This window comes from Pongo abelii, chromosome 5, assembly GCF_028885655.2.
Source record: "Pongo abelii isolate AG06213 chromosome 5, NHGRI_mPonAbe1-v2.0_pri, whole genome shotgun sequence".
In the NCBI taxonomy this organism is placed as follows: Eukaryota; Metazoa; Chordata; class Mammalia; order Primates; family Hominidae; genus Pongo; species Pongo abelii.
Window position 1 is genome coordinate 137,625,901 of NC_071990.2, and position 17,072 is coordinate 137,642,972.

Genomic DNA, 17,072 nt, shown 5'->3' on the forward strand with positions numbered 1-17,072 from the left:
ACAGATATTAAATATTAAAGGAAACCAGCCAGGCGCGGTGGCTCACGCCTGTAATCCCAGCACTTTGGGAGGCCGAGGCGGGCGGATCATGAGGTCAAAAGATCAAGACCATCCTGGCCAACATGGTGATACCCCGTCTCTACTAAAAATACAAAAATTAGCCAGGCATGGTGGTGTGCGCCTGTAGTCCCAGCTACTCGGGAGGCTGAGGCAGGAGAATCGCTTGAACTCGGGAGTCAGAGGTTGCAGTGAGCCAAGATCGTGCCACTGCACTCCAGCCTGGCAACAAAGCAAGACTCCATCTCAAAAAAAAAATAGATAGATAGATAGATAGATAGATAGATAGATAGATAGATATAAAGGAAACCTACAAATAAATAAGTACTAGAAACTCTACAGACTGTCCTGTGTGCAAGAGTGGCTGAGTGCCTGGAGCAAGGCTAGCCTGTGAGCCGATTCTAAAGCACATTAATGATACAATCTGGAAAAAAGGGAGGTGGATGCCAGTCAGAAAACAATTGTGCTGGAACAAAGAAAAATTATAGTCTGGGTGATTAACACTTTTAAGAACGAAAGCTACAATGCAACACCCATTTATCCTTCCGGATTCAGAGTCTTTGTCTCTGGCCCTGGGAAGCATAAAAAGACTTTTGTCTTTTTATGGAACTTTGTAAGTTGCTGTGATTTTCACAGACCCATCTTCTAAGCACATACAAGAGACTCGTGTTCCTTGTTAGTGTATTGCCAACCTCATTACACTCAGCATTAAATATCCCTTTCCACATAGCACTCTCTTCTGTATGGTGAAAGGGAACCATTTTTCTCCTGACATCTGGGGTTGGTTTCATTGAGGATTTACAGGGGAAAAGTGAATGCACGTGGCAATGTTTTCAAGCCTTTGTTTGGATTTTCTGTTTTCTAGGAGATATACGACTAAGGGGTCAGACGGGGGTTCCTGCTGAACGCCGTGGCTCCTACCCATTCATTGACTTCCGCCTACTTAACAGTGAGTAATCAAGTGTACCTGGAAAGGAACAAACGTTTTCTTCAAAAAGAAAAAAAAAAATCCTCATTTCCCTCTGAACTTCAAAACCTTCTGGGGTCTGCCTTCCTTCCTGAATCTCTCTTCTGCCAACTAGAACTTAACCCTTTGTCTTTGAATTTCCTCACAAGTGAAGTAATTCTGGCCCTGCCCTGCCTCTCAGAGCTCCAGTGAGGGTCAAATGAGATCAGGTCAGCTTTAAAAGAATAAATCTCTGGCCAGGCATGGTGGCTCACGCCTGTAATCCCAGCACTTCGGGAGGCCAAGGTGGGAGGATTGCTTCAGCCCAGGAGTTGGGCAACATAGTGAGACCTTATCTCTACAAAAAATCAAAAAATTAGCTGGGCATGGTGGCACAGCCTGTAGTCCCAGCTACTTAATTGGGGGCTGAGGTAAGAGAATAGCTTGATCCCAGGAGGTCGAGGCTGCAGTGAGCCAAGATCGCACCACTGCCCTCCAGTCAGTCTCAAAAAGAATAAAAATTTTTTTATAAAAAGTGTAAGTCTCAAAAACTGTGATGCCCTATACAGGGAAGCTACTATTTTCATTTTCCAGCACATTCTCTCTACCTTCAGCCAGAGCTAGACTAGGTGAGATTCCATTTGATTTTTAAAACCCCACAGGGAAACCTCTTCTACCGTTGCCCTTAGTAACCTACCTGTTATGGAATTATCACTTCTTTGTCTAATATAAATCCTTGAGGTCTATTCTTGCCTTCCTGGTAAAACTCTTCACTGTGGCAAAACCCAAAGCACTTGCTGCTTTCTCCCTTGAACCTTACAAGCTCATTGACTTCTACCTTCCCCTCCCTAAACTACTCCTCATCAGGAGTTTTGCTCAACCTTTGGTCCACAATTTTCTTAATCTTAGGTTCCTTTGCAAACCCAAACCAGTAACTGGTCATCCCTCCAGATTTCATGCCTTATAATGATCATAATCATCCTTCACTGTAGACTTGTGGGGGAGGTGGAAGAGCAAGTGGATAAATTTCACAATTTGCTCCAAGGTTTTCAGTGTTTGGTTCTCATATCACTTCCCATCTATAAATTTCAAAGTGCTGGATTATACCCAAAGAATATTACTTTCCTTTGACATAAATAAGCTCAGCTAAAGAGGTAATTTGATTTACTTCAACCCCTGGAAATTACTACGAGAAATTAGAACTTGTTATTTCTGATCCTTCGATCCTTGAGAGGCCAATAGTAGGTGGCATGTTTGTATTTCTCCTGGCTTGTTAATCTCCCATATCAGTGTGCAATGTCTGTTTTTTTTTTAGCACTTTCAGGGACACAGAGACTTGGAGTAATTCTTTCCACACTAGAGATAACCTTCCCTACCCAGACCCTCAAAAATGCTTTTTGGAAGACCGAATTGAGCCATTAGACCAATGCAATGTGGGATACAGCCTGCGGGAGGTCTAATGGTCTCTCTGACCTTTCCTTATACCCTGAATGGGCTGTTCCAGGTACTCACAGAAGTTACACCTTTGACAGTCTCTAGACTGAATGGATTTCCAGGTCCTAGGCATGTGGTTTCACCAAGCAGGACAAGGATGAGCAAGGGGTTCCATTTCACTGTTTCATATAGACCAGAACTGTCCAACGGCATCCCGTTTTGAAAGTCAGAGGGAGAAAACAACCTAAAGGCCTCTTTTCAATAGTAGATGAGTGTTAGTTCATGGTTTCTAATATGAAACACAAAGGAATTAGGAAAATAAGGGGATATTTCTGTTTATAATTCCAAAGTTTCATTATTTTAAAACCTTAATCCCAGTGTTAATAAGCAACTTTACTGCTAATGGTGGTTATCTTTGCAGGTGGGACAGTGGAATATTTAATTATCTACATCATAGGATTCTGCAACACTTTTTTTTTTTTTTTACAATTTGCCCCTTTTACTTTTGTAATCTGAAAAACAACTGCAAAAATAAATAACATTTAAAGAGAAACTCATGCAGATAATATTTCAGTGTCATATTGTTCACCGTGTAAGAGATCATCTGCCAGCAGCTGCTATCCTGTTTCCCCTCTGCTGGAGATCCTCCAGGACTTCTGAGCGCCTGGGCTCAACCCCAGCCTCGTTTCCCTGGCCCTGGATGCTGCCTGCCCCTCCACCCCTATTTCACCCCACCTGGTGCTCACAATCCTCCACTCATCGAGTGACAGTGCTGGTCACCCACCCTGAAATTCCCTTTAGGGTCTCCTCAGCATTCCATTCTGGATAACTCTTTCACCCATATCTCTTACTCTGTAACATATTGCAGATGCAATATTAATTTTCCTTTAGCATATTTTCCTTTAGAGGTGGTCTCCAGTTTTTTTTAGTGTATCAAACACACCCCAAATAGACTATAAGATCCTAAAGACAATCTTCTCTTTATCCCTAAATAGACTATCAGATCCTAAAGACAATCAATTGCTATTGATCATTTACTAACTATAGTTAACTTACCAATTATTAAAGGGTCTCCTCAAAAACATTATATTAAATAACTATGAATGTAAATCATCCCCTGTGTTTAACTGAACAGCACAGGTAGGAACGAAGGCCTCTAAGATTTTCCTTTGTGATACGATTTACCTCTTGGTATAATGCACCATAGACCCCATTGGTGAGTTGAAACTAGAACAGATAACATTACTGTGGTCGCCCTCCATGGTTCCTAACTTAGTTTGCAATTACAGCAGCTTGACACCATGGAGCAGAGATGTATGAACATCTGTGTTATGCACAGTCACATAAGGTATATATTTCATATCTCCTACTACTTCATATACTGTCTATTTAATTCTCTTTAATGTCATTCACGTCCTTGTTGTGGTTTGCCTGAGTTGTTAGTGTGTGCTTTATGCCTAAAGGGAAACATCTTGGGACATTTGGGGATTTTCTCCTAGAACTTTTCTTTTTATCAGCTCATTCTTATTCTACACTGTAAGAGCTGAACTAGTTTAAAGTGATTCTTTAGATCACTTACCTTAATTTTGAGTCAAGTTTTTCCCAGTGTGGGCACAGACCCCAAACTTCATTTTCCTCGGGTGCTTGCAGTTTTGTTCTCTCTCCCACAGTAAAATCTAATCTAGGATTTTTTTAAACCATTTATAGGAAAAACCAAATCACCATAGCCGTCACTCCCCAGCTCTGCATCCCTGCAGCCTTCCTTCCAAAATGTTAGTGAAACCCACACAACTGCATCCCCTTTCCAAAGTGTCGCTGGGTGGGTGTCCCTCCCCCACCCACCTCAGTATATGCATTGAATCACTGGAGCACGCAAGAGCAGAAACATATACTAAATAGTGAGGCCCATGCATTTCCCCATTGGTCCCATTAGTCACAGGCCCAGTCTGTCACAGGAGGGCAGGGGACATCAGAATTAAAATCTAAAATTATTTGTCTTCAACCAGAACAAAGTTTCTAGGCGTTAAAATGGATAACTAGAACAGAAGTGGACAAATGACTGTCCACACACCAAATCTGTCCCCTTCTCCTGCCTGTTTTGGTAAATAAAATTTTACTAGGATATTGCTATGCCCATTTGTTTATATGACATCTATGACTGCTGTCACTGAAACAGTGGCAAAGCAGTTGCACAGAAACTGTGTGGTCTACAAACCGCCCCCCACAAACCCCAAAATACTCACCCTATGGCCCTTTACAGAACAAGGTTGCCAGTCCTTAACTTAGATTTTTTTAAGCAGATTTAAAAGAGCTTTTTGACAAAGCCACAAGCACATTCAGTCCAGTGTGTTTACCTTTGTTGATGTCTTTTTCTGTTCAATTTCCAGTGCCATCACTTTACTTTCAAGAATGGACTCACATTGACTAAATTTTTATGAACAGAAGAATAAACAGAGAGGGAACCTCTGTTATTGATGCAGATTTTAAATTCCAATTTAAAATTATAATTTCTACTTGCACACTCTTCTGGAAGAGATTATTTTTGCGGGGAGGGGAAGCACATGTTTGGGGCAGAGGGAAACACAGTACTACCAATTTCATGTACCTGTTGTCTGCATATAAGGTGACTCTTGGTTTGCCTGGCATAGTCCTAGTTTGCACCTGTTGTTCAGGAGTATTTATTAATAGTGCCATCTTTCATTCCCAGAGTGTCCTGATTTGGACACTAAATTACAAGGCCAACTGCTTATATAGGTTTTCCCACAAAAGAGTATTTCAATTTAATGTTTCTCAAAGGTCACATGCAGGAATAAGTTTAAAAGATCTATTGTATAATATAGTGTCTATAGTTAATAACAAATGTATACTTGAAAATTGCTAAGAGTAGGTTTTAAATGATCTCATCACAAAAAATAAGTATGTGAGGTAATGCATAAGTTATTTAGCTTTACTTAGCCATTCCACAGTGTGTGTGTGTATATATATATATAGATCTTGAAATACGTTGTATACCATAAATATGTACAATTTTGTCAGTTAAAAATAATAATACCATATCATATGCATTCCAGGAATAAAGATTAGAAAATCATTTTCATAAGAGATTCATCTAGATCAATAGAAATACATAAGACTCATTAAAAGCTAATTTCATTTCCTGTTTCTATTTTACACAATTTAGAAGAGAGTCATCTCTATGAACTTCTTGAAGCTTCTCTGGATAAATAGCAGGAAACTGCGGCCTCAGCACCGTTTGTGTAGGACATAGGAAAGATAAATCTTTAAAGACTGTTATCTTTACACCTAAGCATAGAGAGCCAGAACAGAGAGAAAAGGGGGACAATTGTTTTTATTCCAGATGATGTCCTAACAGAGAACTGGAGGGACGGAAAAGTAACAGCTATATCTCCCAATGTCGATTTCCTATAGATTTATTTCATTTACTAATTCTGTTTGTAAGGGGGAAACAAAGGAGGAAAAAATATAGAGAAGAGTGTTCCGAGACTTCTGGACCCAGAGGGGAGAGTTGCAGAAGCAATTACAACCTTCTGCAGAGCAGGCGGCTCCAGCAGCCCCGTCTACAGCTCTGTCTCCTGATTTAATATAATCAGCAGCCTGAGTAGATAATGACTAGGTTGAGATGTTCCCGTGGCAACCATCTCAGAGCAACACAAAGTGATTTCCACACCGGCTCAGCAGAGGAAGTGACATACAAAGAAAACATGCTCAGGGACTGTGGAGCTTGAGGGAAAGAAATAGCTTCAGCCTGAGGTTTTAGGGCACCAAGTATCCACTGCCACAGAGAACCCAGAGCTCCAGACCAGCCCCTGGGCTTTGCAGTAGTAGGTTAATTGGCTATTTGGCTTTTCCTGCCTGTTAATTTGCTAATCTTGATCTTTAAAGCTCTATTCCTTCAGACTTGCCTCTCCTGTCAGGGTCATCTTAACTGCACAAGCATGAGGTCATTTTAGTAGAGCTACAAAAATATTTTCCTTTACTTATTATTTCCCAAATGGAACCAATATATACAAACATATATATTTTTTAACCTTTCTATGAAGAAGTGACCCAGAGACTCAAATATTTTTTTTAAAGCTGCCATCCAAACATATTATAACCTGCAGCCATTCTTTCTTTGACATATAAAACACACTCTCAATGAAGGACTGTTGACCAAAAGCCACTAAGTATGCTGGAAATCATCTGGCCCTAAGTGACAGCCCCATCTTAAAGATGGAGGGACAGTTTCCTTCCAGACTCCATTTCCTATGAGAGAATTCTTGGCAGACAGTTACAACCTTTTAGTAACCTTACAGATACCTTTTCCTGTCACCTATAAGAACTACACAAAATGCAAAGAATCTGAACTAAAATGTCGTTGGATGATTTGAATTCAGTCATGCTGAGAAGATGCTATCCCACCCCCAGCCCTGTGTTCCCCAAGTGGAGAAGGGAGGTGTCCACTGGGACTTGTTCAGACTTCTCCTCACACTTGTGAGTGCCAAGGTAACACCCTACAATTTCAAAGTTCAATATTTACCTTCCTCTAGAAGAAAGGCAAGGCACTGGCTGTGGTAGTGGAGCTGGATCTTGCTCTATGATGGTGCACTCAGGGCTTCTGGCTGCAAGCTCCCAGCACTTCAGCTGCGGAAGTGCCAGGGCAGCAGGATGGTTAGCCACTGAAATGCCACTAGCTTGCAGAAGACAGAGTTGGCAATGTCCCGACTCTCCCTATTACTACCCCTCGTCGGAGCACCTCCTATGGTAGGCATTGTACCAGTGCTGGAGATACAAAGATGAATGAGACATGGCCACTGCCCTTGAGGGATTTACAGTAGCATAAGCTACTGTATCTACAATTTATTTACAAATAAATTTTGATGTGGTGTGATACACCAAATAATACATGCCTGTATAATAACAGCATACATAATATGAGAAATATATGCATCTACGGGATTCAGAGGAGTTCAAGAAGGGAATAATTAACTCTGTCTTGGAAATTAAGGAAGACTTCCTGAGAGGAGTTAAAACACAAGCAGATAATGGAAGCAACAGTGAAATAAAAGAGGGCTGTATGCTAAGGCCAACTATTAGGGCCATTATAAAATATGCTTTAAGACTTAAGAAACCAGGAAAACATTGTCAACAAGTTTGCTCAACTAGATAAAAGTGTTATTGAAAGACAAGATATTCTAAGTGAGATCCAAGCAGAGAAGTCAGGAAAAATCATACAACATATGTCTGAGAAAAAAACATATTCAAAAAGAAACCATTTTCACCTTCTATATCTAAAAGTGAAAACAGCTATTGCCTTCTGTTAACCTGTCTGACATCATTTAATGGATTACTTTTTATCTGAGGGATGAAAAATAGAAAATTGAGTTAGGGAGTCCAGTACTTCCTCTGGGTTTTCATTCATTTATTCATTCAACAAACAGAACACCTACTCTATGCCAAGAAGGCCATAAAACCAAGGTGCTCTGAGCCACACCAACCGCCACAGGACTAAGACAGCCTTTTGTATGATGGCTACTTTCTGTCTCAGACAGCAGTGGGACTGGGGTCTACCAGAGACACCAAACAAAAATATCTGAACAATTCCTTTTAAGTCAACAAGGACCAGGGAGATGGGGAAGAAACCTGCTATATGCTATATCTGGGCAGAAAATTCTGAGGGCTAGAAAGGAAACTATGAGATATTCTGCTACCCTCAAAGAGCAAACAATCTCATTACACAGACAAGGAAAACAAACATTACACCAAGTACCATACAACAGAGTAAATGATCTAATTCTAAAATAAGTAACAATAATCAGAGACAAGAGAAGGCAGAGATTACTGAAGTACCCTGAGCAGAAGAAGGCTTTATGGTCTTGTGCTAAACCCTGAAAGATAAGACAGAGTATTGACTGATTAAGGAGTTGTCTATAACGGAGACTGACCTACATATGAGGACATAATGTCATTGTAGGAAGAAGATCCAAAAAGTAGCAAATGAAGTTCATTAACTAGAGAGAAAGGCTTGGAATGCCAAGATAAAGAATTCAAACTTGTCTCATTAAGCAGAGGGTCTCTAGAGAATTTTGCAAAAAAGGTGAACCGGATAAAACAGTGTTTGAGAAAATTAACTAACATCCATATGTAGGAGACACAGGTTCAATGAATCCAAAGAAATGTAATCAGGCTGCAGACTGTGATGGCTGTAGAGATGATAGTATAAATCCACAGATTTCATATAAAAGAAGACATAAAACCTGAGGATACTGAATATTGGGAGAACCAGAGTTGGTCTGGCCATCTGAAAAATTGGAGCTGAGATCAACAGTCAGAAAAGTTAGAGGATGAGTTAGGGGAAAGATGGTAAGCTCCGCTGGGACAGGTTGAGTTTGCAGGAGAATCGAGTGGAAATGTCCGGAAGAAAGCTAGAAATAATGGACTAAAGTGCAGAGGAGATGTTTATTTTGGAAATTCCACTTGGGAATCATAATCATTAATGAGCCATCTGGCCAGAACAGGCATCACGAAATCAACCAACTACTTTTGTTCAGGGGCCCCTTTATTTTTAGTTTATAATAAGCTTGATTTTGAAAAGCATTACAAGACTGTCCATGAGAAAGCCCACAAAGAAATGAGTTTCCTTTAGTGAGAAACTCTAAATTTTCCTCTGTGAGAAACTATTTAGACATTAGAGTTCAGGCACCACCTCACTCCCTCATGATGGATTCTATTGAGTACAAAAGTGACTTGTGTCAGATTCCAGCGGATTTGCTAACTCACCTGAACACAGCACAGAGAAATGGCCATTTTCTACTACAGCACTTCCTTGAGCGAAACTCTAACCCACTCAAAGTATTTTCAGCATAGTGGCTTCTTTGGATTTCTGGAGACATTAAAATATAGAGGGAAGCGAAGTAAATTAAGTTTTTTTTACTGAAGTTACCTATGAGTCACTGAGCTAAAATGACTTGTGTGTTCAATAAAATTAAATTCAACCTCCTACCCAGAAACAGGCAGAGCCTATCTCTGTGACCTCATTAATAAACCAAATGCAGGGCTATTTTTTTCATTGCCATCCCACCTTCAAAGTTTCAGAATATCTAAGGGATTCACTGTGGTCCCCATTCTACTGTATGTATGAAAAACCAGAACATGGCCCTATCCTTAATATCTTTTGTATGTTTTCAAACTGAGATCTCAGCGTTCACACACAAGATCAAAAAGGTCTTGTTTTCTTTCTAACTAGCAGACCAAATTGCCTTGGGGCATCTGGGTGGTTTATTACTTTTAAGTAACCTGACGAAGAAGGGCAGAAGTTATGGAGGAAAGTCCCAAGAAGAAGGTGGGCAATGCCACTACATCTAACAACAGCCACCGTAACAGCTCTAGTCTGAGAAGTGCTTAACCCCAGGCACAGGGTGTACAAGGCCAGGTGTGCAACCCTTAGGCAAGGTCCCCAGGCTGTAGGTCTCTTGGAAGCCTGGAAGCACAGGAGGATTGCTGTGAATACTAAAAAATGAGTCCCTTCACAACCAAACCACGGCTGCCTCTCTGCCTCTTCTACCATGGTTGCCCCACCCAGAGCTCCAAGCTCACTAAGTCATCATCAATAGAGGGAGCCCACAGAAAGACCATGAGCTTTGAAGTTAGACCTGGGTTTGAATCCTACTTATACTGTGAGCTTGAAAAAGATGCCCAAACTACTTAATGTTCACATACATGCAAGGAGATTTTAATTTGATTGGGTTGTGGTGAGGAGTAAATGAGATAAATGTGTCCAGAAGCCTGCCTTGCTTATAATAGGTCCATAATAAATATAGTTGAGTTTTGGATGTCCCTTCTCTCTCTGCTGAGTACATCCCTCTCCAGCCACCTCTTCTCCTAGGAAGCATCTGTTCACCCTTCAAGCCCTGGCCCCATCCTTATGTCCTTTGTGAAGTCTTCTTCAATCCTCCCAAAGGAGTGAACTCATCATTCTATCTACACTCCCACTACATCTCCCAGAAAGCATCATCATATTGTAACTGCAAAGTCATTGAACCTGAATTTCTGGAGGTAGAGCCCAGGATATTTTCAAAACAGCCTCAGGCAACCTGAAGCAACAAGCCTGGCTCTGGGCCTTCCAGGAATATTTGGGAACCACTATATATGTCAATTATGGCATACAAATTATATCTATGCTTTGCACAGATAGACTCATTTAATCCCCACAAACACCCTATAAAGTAGCCACTACTATTACAGATGAGGAAACTGAGACTGAAAGAGGAGAAATAACTCAACCAAGGTCACCCAGCTTGTAAGCCAGAATTTAAACCCCAAATATATAATCGCAGAGCACAAGCTTTTAACCATAGTAAAGTATAATCCTTTTTTATATATGAATTTTAATATTCAAAGGCAATATATGATGCAGTATACTCCTTTTACAATGAACATATATGTGCCAATTATTCCTTTTAAATATTTTTTATAAATTATGAAAATTTTCTTTTTATAGTACATTTAGATTATTTCCTTTTGGTATTAAATGACTTCAGTATCATTGAACAAATATTTCTATAACTGAATGAGAAAATATGAGATTAAACATCTAAAATATCAGATTTTGCAATATTTCTACTGTATTTTCTAATATTCCTATCACTCTGGTGGAAGATGCCAAATGACAGATTGCACATTTCATCGCCTGACCTTGTGTTCTTTGATAAGAAAGAGAAGGGCGTGGTGGTGACAACTGAGGATACTTGTAAGCTGCCCCCAAAGAAGAAGGAAATGGAATCACTATTGTGACAAATTAAAGTCAGATTTGTAGCTGCCACCAGTTGCTTTAATTTTTCTCAAGGGGCAGTTGGTTATTTCCTGTCGTGCAAACCATGAATCGCTGAAAGAAACAATTTCTCAAAATGTTTATAATATATTAGATAAAAAGCAGAATAGAAAAGTCTATATCCAAAAAGAAGATCTCAGTTATATTTATTAAAATATGCCAAAATCCGAACAAGGGTTCTTTCTAGATGATTATTGTTCTTCTGTATTTTTATTTTTTTCCTACTGGAAGCATGTATTCCTTTTATAATCAGAAAAAAATGAGATTTTATTTTTAAAAATTTCAGTGTCCGCCAGAAAAAGAACCTTTATTTTTCTTCCAAAGGAATATCAAGATGCAGAAAATGAAATTGCAGCCATAGGCCAGAAAACATTATTTAACAGGCCTAAATTGGAAAATTGATTGGAAATTGTGAAGTTGGGTGTTTCTCAAAAGCTACATAAGCTACTTTGCTTGTCATTTAAAAGTGAAATTTATTCCAAAGAGCACAAAATCAAAGTTCTTATTCACATTTAAACAGCACTTTACACTTTGCAAAGCTTTTAAATGAAGACACTCAAAAAATCATTGAGCCCAGTTTTTCATTTTATAAGCAAACAAAAACAAAAACAAAACAGGCCAAGTGATTCATTGCAAAGCTATGAAAGAGTTAACCAGGGTTCGGCTCTTCTTACATTCTGTCCTTCCACTCAACCATATAAGGCTTCCTTATATAAGCCTTACCTTCAAGATATAAAATAACGTTTACCACTTGCAAAGAGAGAAAATAAAACACCAGGATTCCCCTTGAAGGTGTTTGGTGTTGGCTCCAGAGCCGGCTGCCTGGGTTTAGATTCCAGTAGCAGTTGCTACAGGACTTTGATCTACTGACCCCTGGTCCTCTGATTCCTCCGGGCTAGAAAAGATGATTCACAGTGCACATCTCACAGGTTATTGTGGGAAGTAGTGAGTAAGAGTGCTTAGAGTGCTATTGTAATACCTGCCATGGTATCAATTATTTTATTATTACAGATATTAGTATTCCCATTTAAGAAGGGCATAGGACACATAACAATATAAAGTACTTGACTTATAGTGAAGTAGAGAATGGCCTATTAACCCTTTTCAGTTTTCCATTCTATAGTTTTATCTTTTTTCTGACAGGTATTTACTGAGCTCCCCCTACAATGCCTGCAGCATCGCTTTCCAACATGTGGTTGTAAATAAAGTGGTAGAGAGACTGATGGCTGGAAAAGTGAGGCTAGGGAAGGTTGTTTTGTTTTGTTTTTCACAAGACATTGAAGCAAGCTGAAATCATGGTGAGAAGGATCTAGTTGAGAAAGAACCATGGAATAGACCAGAAAAATCATAACTGAGAATAAAGTGTCTGGAGAAGATGGGAGGGGATGACTGGCCTGAGAAAAGGAGGCAACTCTCCAACAGCAGGTGGGAAGAAGGAAAGAAGGGATGCAATGCAGGGGGTTTGGTAGGTTTTATAGCACAAAAGTAAGGAATTTCCCATCTAACAACTTCTCGTTTCTCCATGAAGTAGCAAGCCAGGTAGAGAACAGTAGAGATGGGGCAGCCCAAGGGGCCACCAGAGCTTGGTGGTCTTGCTTTTGTGGCACTATATGTCAGTATGGCCCAGAGAGAGAGTTCTGTGCTCCACCTGGCCATCAGCAACGTCATTAAAAGCATCACAGGGAAATTCCATCAGCAGTGTGGTCACCTGGCTCGGCCTTGGTCATCTAAGTCTTTACCTTGTTTTCAGCTTTCCCCTCCTCAGTTTGGGCTAGCTAGTATAGACAAGCCTACCACTATTCTCACCCTCTCCTACATGTCCACATCTCCCTTAGCAATGCAAACTGAAAAACAAGAAAAATTATAACCTTGTGTCTGACTCCCCTCTCCTTCCTGAACTCATTTGTGCTCTGTGGGTAATATCATCTATAAGGAAGGTCTAGCAGTGGAAACAAGTTTTCCCTGCCCCTCGGTGTCTGGGCCCTGGCACAGCCACCCCATCCACATGACCATCCACTACTGGTCATTCATCACCTGAAGCCAGCTGTGACTGCAGCTAGTTCACTTCTAGGCAGGGGTTGGGTAGGAGATGTCCCCTCCTTGCTTTCCTGTGATTCTGGATCCTATAATTCTAGTCTTTTCCCCCAAGAGATGCCAAGAAATTAGGCAAGTAAAAGCCCAGTATCCCCTTCCCTCTCCTACCTACCATTTTTCGACAATTCTTTATATGTGAGGAAAAGAATTCCCCATCTCCCATCTTCTTTTCCCATTCTTTCATTTCGTGCTCTACCACATTAGCTTTATTTTCTGTTTTGGAGAGAATTCTTGAAAAAGACCAGAAAGCTAAAAATATATTTTTAGAAAGTCCTCCTTGGAAGACCTAAGATCATCCCTTTTTAAAAAAAGGAGAAAGGGTGAACTAGATTACACTATTCACATTTATTGAGCAACTACTGTGTACCAGGCCATAAGAAATGGCTATAAGAAATAAAGGATGAACAAAACATTTTGGGAAAGGGCTGATACAGAACTCACTAGAACACCAGCTAAATTGGCAAGTGTCAGGAGGTTCTAATTGAGAAAGCGCTGGACATTCTAGTGAAGGACCTTGTGGACAGATTGGCACTGGCATTTGGACAATGACTGGATTTTTGTAAGAAGTTTTTTTAAAGTGCATTCAAAAAAAGACCAGGTATGGGAAAATGCTGGATACATTTAAAGGGTGAGCACCTCAGATTCTGGGGTGAACGTGTAGTGCTGAAAGGGTATTGCATAGTTGGAGGGAAGGTAATCAGAATTGACGTGAAATTAGGCTGAAACCCTTACTAAATGTTAAGGGTTGGTTAGAACCAGCCAGTGATGGTCTTGAATGCCGATTTATAATCTTTTTTTTTTTTTTTTTTTTTTTGAGACAGAGTCTCGCTCTGTCGCCCAGGCTGGAGTGCAGTGGTGCGATCTTGGCTCACTGCAAGCTCCGCTTCCTGGGTTCACGCCATTCTCCTGCCTCAGCCTCCTGAGTAGCTGGGACTACAGGCGCTCGCCACCATGCCCGGCTAATTTTTTGTATTTTTAGTAGAGACGGGGTTTCACTGTGTTAGCCAGGATGGTCTGGATCTCCTGACCCCATGATCCGCCTGTCTCGGCCTCCCAAAGTGCTGGGATTACAGGCGTGAGCCACCACGCCCAGCTATAATTTAATCTTTTTTAAATGGAGATTTCACTTAGGGCTTGTGAGTATAGACAAACGCATTTTCTTTCCCTCATATCTTCTATAGCAAGTGGTTGCTCCTACTTAATAGTAAAACTAAGTTACAAAGAAAGAGTCAGTTTTTCCTGGGTATACAATGAAAACACATTCCCTCTTCAATCCCCTAACCCAATCTTCTATGCCTAAGATCAAGAGTGCTTTTACAATATGCTTTATAAAACCTCAAAAACTCATCTCAGTATTCAATTATATTTCAAAATTGTTGCATAGAAAGCCCAGGATCTCAATCCATTATCGGTGTACAATCTATAATTGTATATTGGAATTCTAAAATTAGCTGGTATCTATTGAAAGTGTTCTATATGCTAAGCACTTTATATGTAAAACATTATTTATTCCTCTCAAAAATGTGGTAGATTCTGTAAATTATTATCCTCAAGTGACACAAGGGGCAACAGAAGCACTAAGAAAGTAGAGAGGTTCAGTAGCTGTATTGGGACATAGTCAGGTTGCAAAGCTTCACGGAAGACTCTAGAGATCATCCTCTGTATCTCTCTGCAGGCAGCTCCCATCACCCTCCCTGCTGAGATGGATGCTCTTCAGGCAAGCCTCCAGACACACTAAGACTGCTGGGATATTCTTATTCATTCATTTATTCACTCAATACATATTTACTGAGCACCTATGTGTCAGGTGCTCTTCTAATTGCTTAGCTCTTACAGTGGAAAGTGAACAAAGCTCTTTCCTTTGAAAGGCCTCTTCTCCATCTAGGTGCGGTGGCTAAGGCCTGTAACCCCAGCACTTTGGGAGGCTGAGGCAAGAGGATCACTTGAGGCCAGGAGTTCAAAACCAGCCTGGGCAACATAGCAAGACTCTGTCTCTACAAAAAATAAAAATAAAACAATTAGCTGGGTGTGTGGTGACGCATGCCTGTAGTCCTAGCTACTCGGGGGGCTGATGTGGGAGCATTTGAGCCCAGGAGTTCAAGGCTGCGATGAGCTGGAAGATACAAACTCTATAAAGTAAAAGACCTCTTCTCTTATTTTCTCTATCACATTTATCCCTCTTGATTATAACAATAATTATTCTTTTAGAGGAAATATTAGGTCTCCAAAATGTCAACAGTGTTCTTCATATCACTGCCAAACTATCTCAACATTCACATGGAAAATCATTTTTACAGGCAAATAGATTATAACATCTCAGAAGGAAATGTCTTCAAAGATAAGTGCTGCATAATATATTAAAAGACAAACAAGTTCTAGTTGGTCAAATGGTCCCTTCGTTGGGAATTGCCAAACAAGGATAACCTGTTTTGAAAGAATTATAGCATAATCAAAAACTCCTAACACAGAAGCCATTTGAGGCATAACTTAGCTCTTCCCCAGTGACTCATGACTTCTCAGAATCTTAGAATGTTTCAGAGTCAATTACTTTAAACAGCAATTATTAACTGGAACTGCAAAACAATCTTTGTGAAGAGTTTAGCTTTCTTATTGTTGCAATTTCCATTTGCTGAACCAATTAAGGCCAGTGGTACCACCTGAGATTTTGAAAATAAATCAGTGGGTTTTTATTTCAGCTGTTTGGAAATGACTAATAGAGTAATACAATAGATTAATTTTATCTAACATTAATAGGGGGATATATAAGAAACACCCACTCTCTAGAAATTAAGACACGTCACCATAGTCTTGTGACAAGAGTGACTCTCTTATTTTTGAACTTTCTATTGAACAGCTTTCACCATCTTAAATCACCCTTTGTTATGAGTTTTTAAGTGTCTTAAATAGAGAAGATTAAGAAAATGAATACTTACACTCCTTTAAATACTAATTAAAAGGCCCTGGTAACCATTTATCAGTAATATTAATGGCATGAAAAATGAAAAAGTGTGACTCAAAGGTGAATTCAGAGCAATTTAAATTATATATAAAAAATAAAAACTTAGGTGGAAGAATTTAAAAATTTTAAAATTCCGTCCAAATTGTGAAGTGCAATTTTATACACTGGGAAGAAAAATGACAGCAATAAAAATTTTAAAAAGATAAAAAATATTGTTTAAAAAATTGTACAACCCAATTTTAAATGGGACTGAGAAATATAAGCAAAGCATCGACAAAATAGTATATTGTTAGAAAAGCTATGCAAATGAAAGGACATTAAAATCACTTTGCTATGTAAAACAATGTCAAATGACAGTATCAAGTGTCCACATCCCCTGATGCTAAGTTTCAGTCATCTATTCCATATGGAGAGTAATGCTATGCCCTCAGCTATTTCCTTCTTAGGACTAATGGAAATCAAATTAGCTCCCTTTTCATATTATGTGAATAAAATACAAGTTCCACAAGGAGAAGGACTTTATTTTGTTCATTGCTATATCCTAGTCCCCAGAACAATGCTTTTCACAACAATGCTTTTCACATAGTAGGATCTTGACAGATATTGTTGAATTAATAAATATTGAAGGCTTTTATTCAAAACGACTTGTTGCTATGGATGGCATATTTTATTTTTACTAAAGTTAAATTATATATAACATGCTGACAACAGTGGCTGGAGAGTTTGCCCTATGATGTGAAGTTTTTCCAAGA

The 17,072-nt window shown here is 39.6% G+C and overlaps 1 protein-coding gene across 2 annotated transcripts in view; it reads left to right on the plus strand.

Moving 5' to 3' along the window:
- The window catches only part of PDE7B (phosphodiesterase 7B), a 339,241-nt gene that overhangs the window by 253,158 nt on the left and 69,011 nt on the right, over window positions 1-17,072 (plus strand). For both annotated transcript variants that reach the window (XM_002817399.4, XM_002817398.5), the window contains one exon: window positions 923-1,006. In XM_002817399.4, coding sequence (XP_002817445.1) covers window positions 923-1,006 — 84 coding nt within the window. The remainder of the gene's footprint in view (window positions 1-922; window positions 1,007-17,072) is intronic.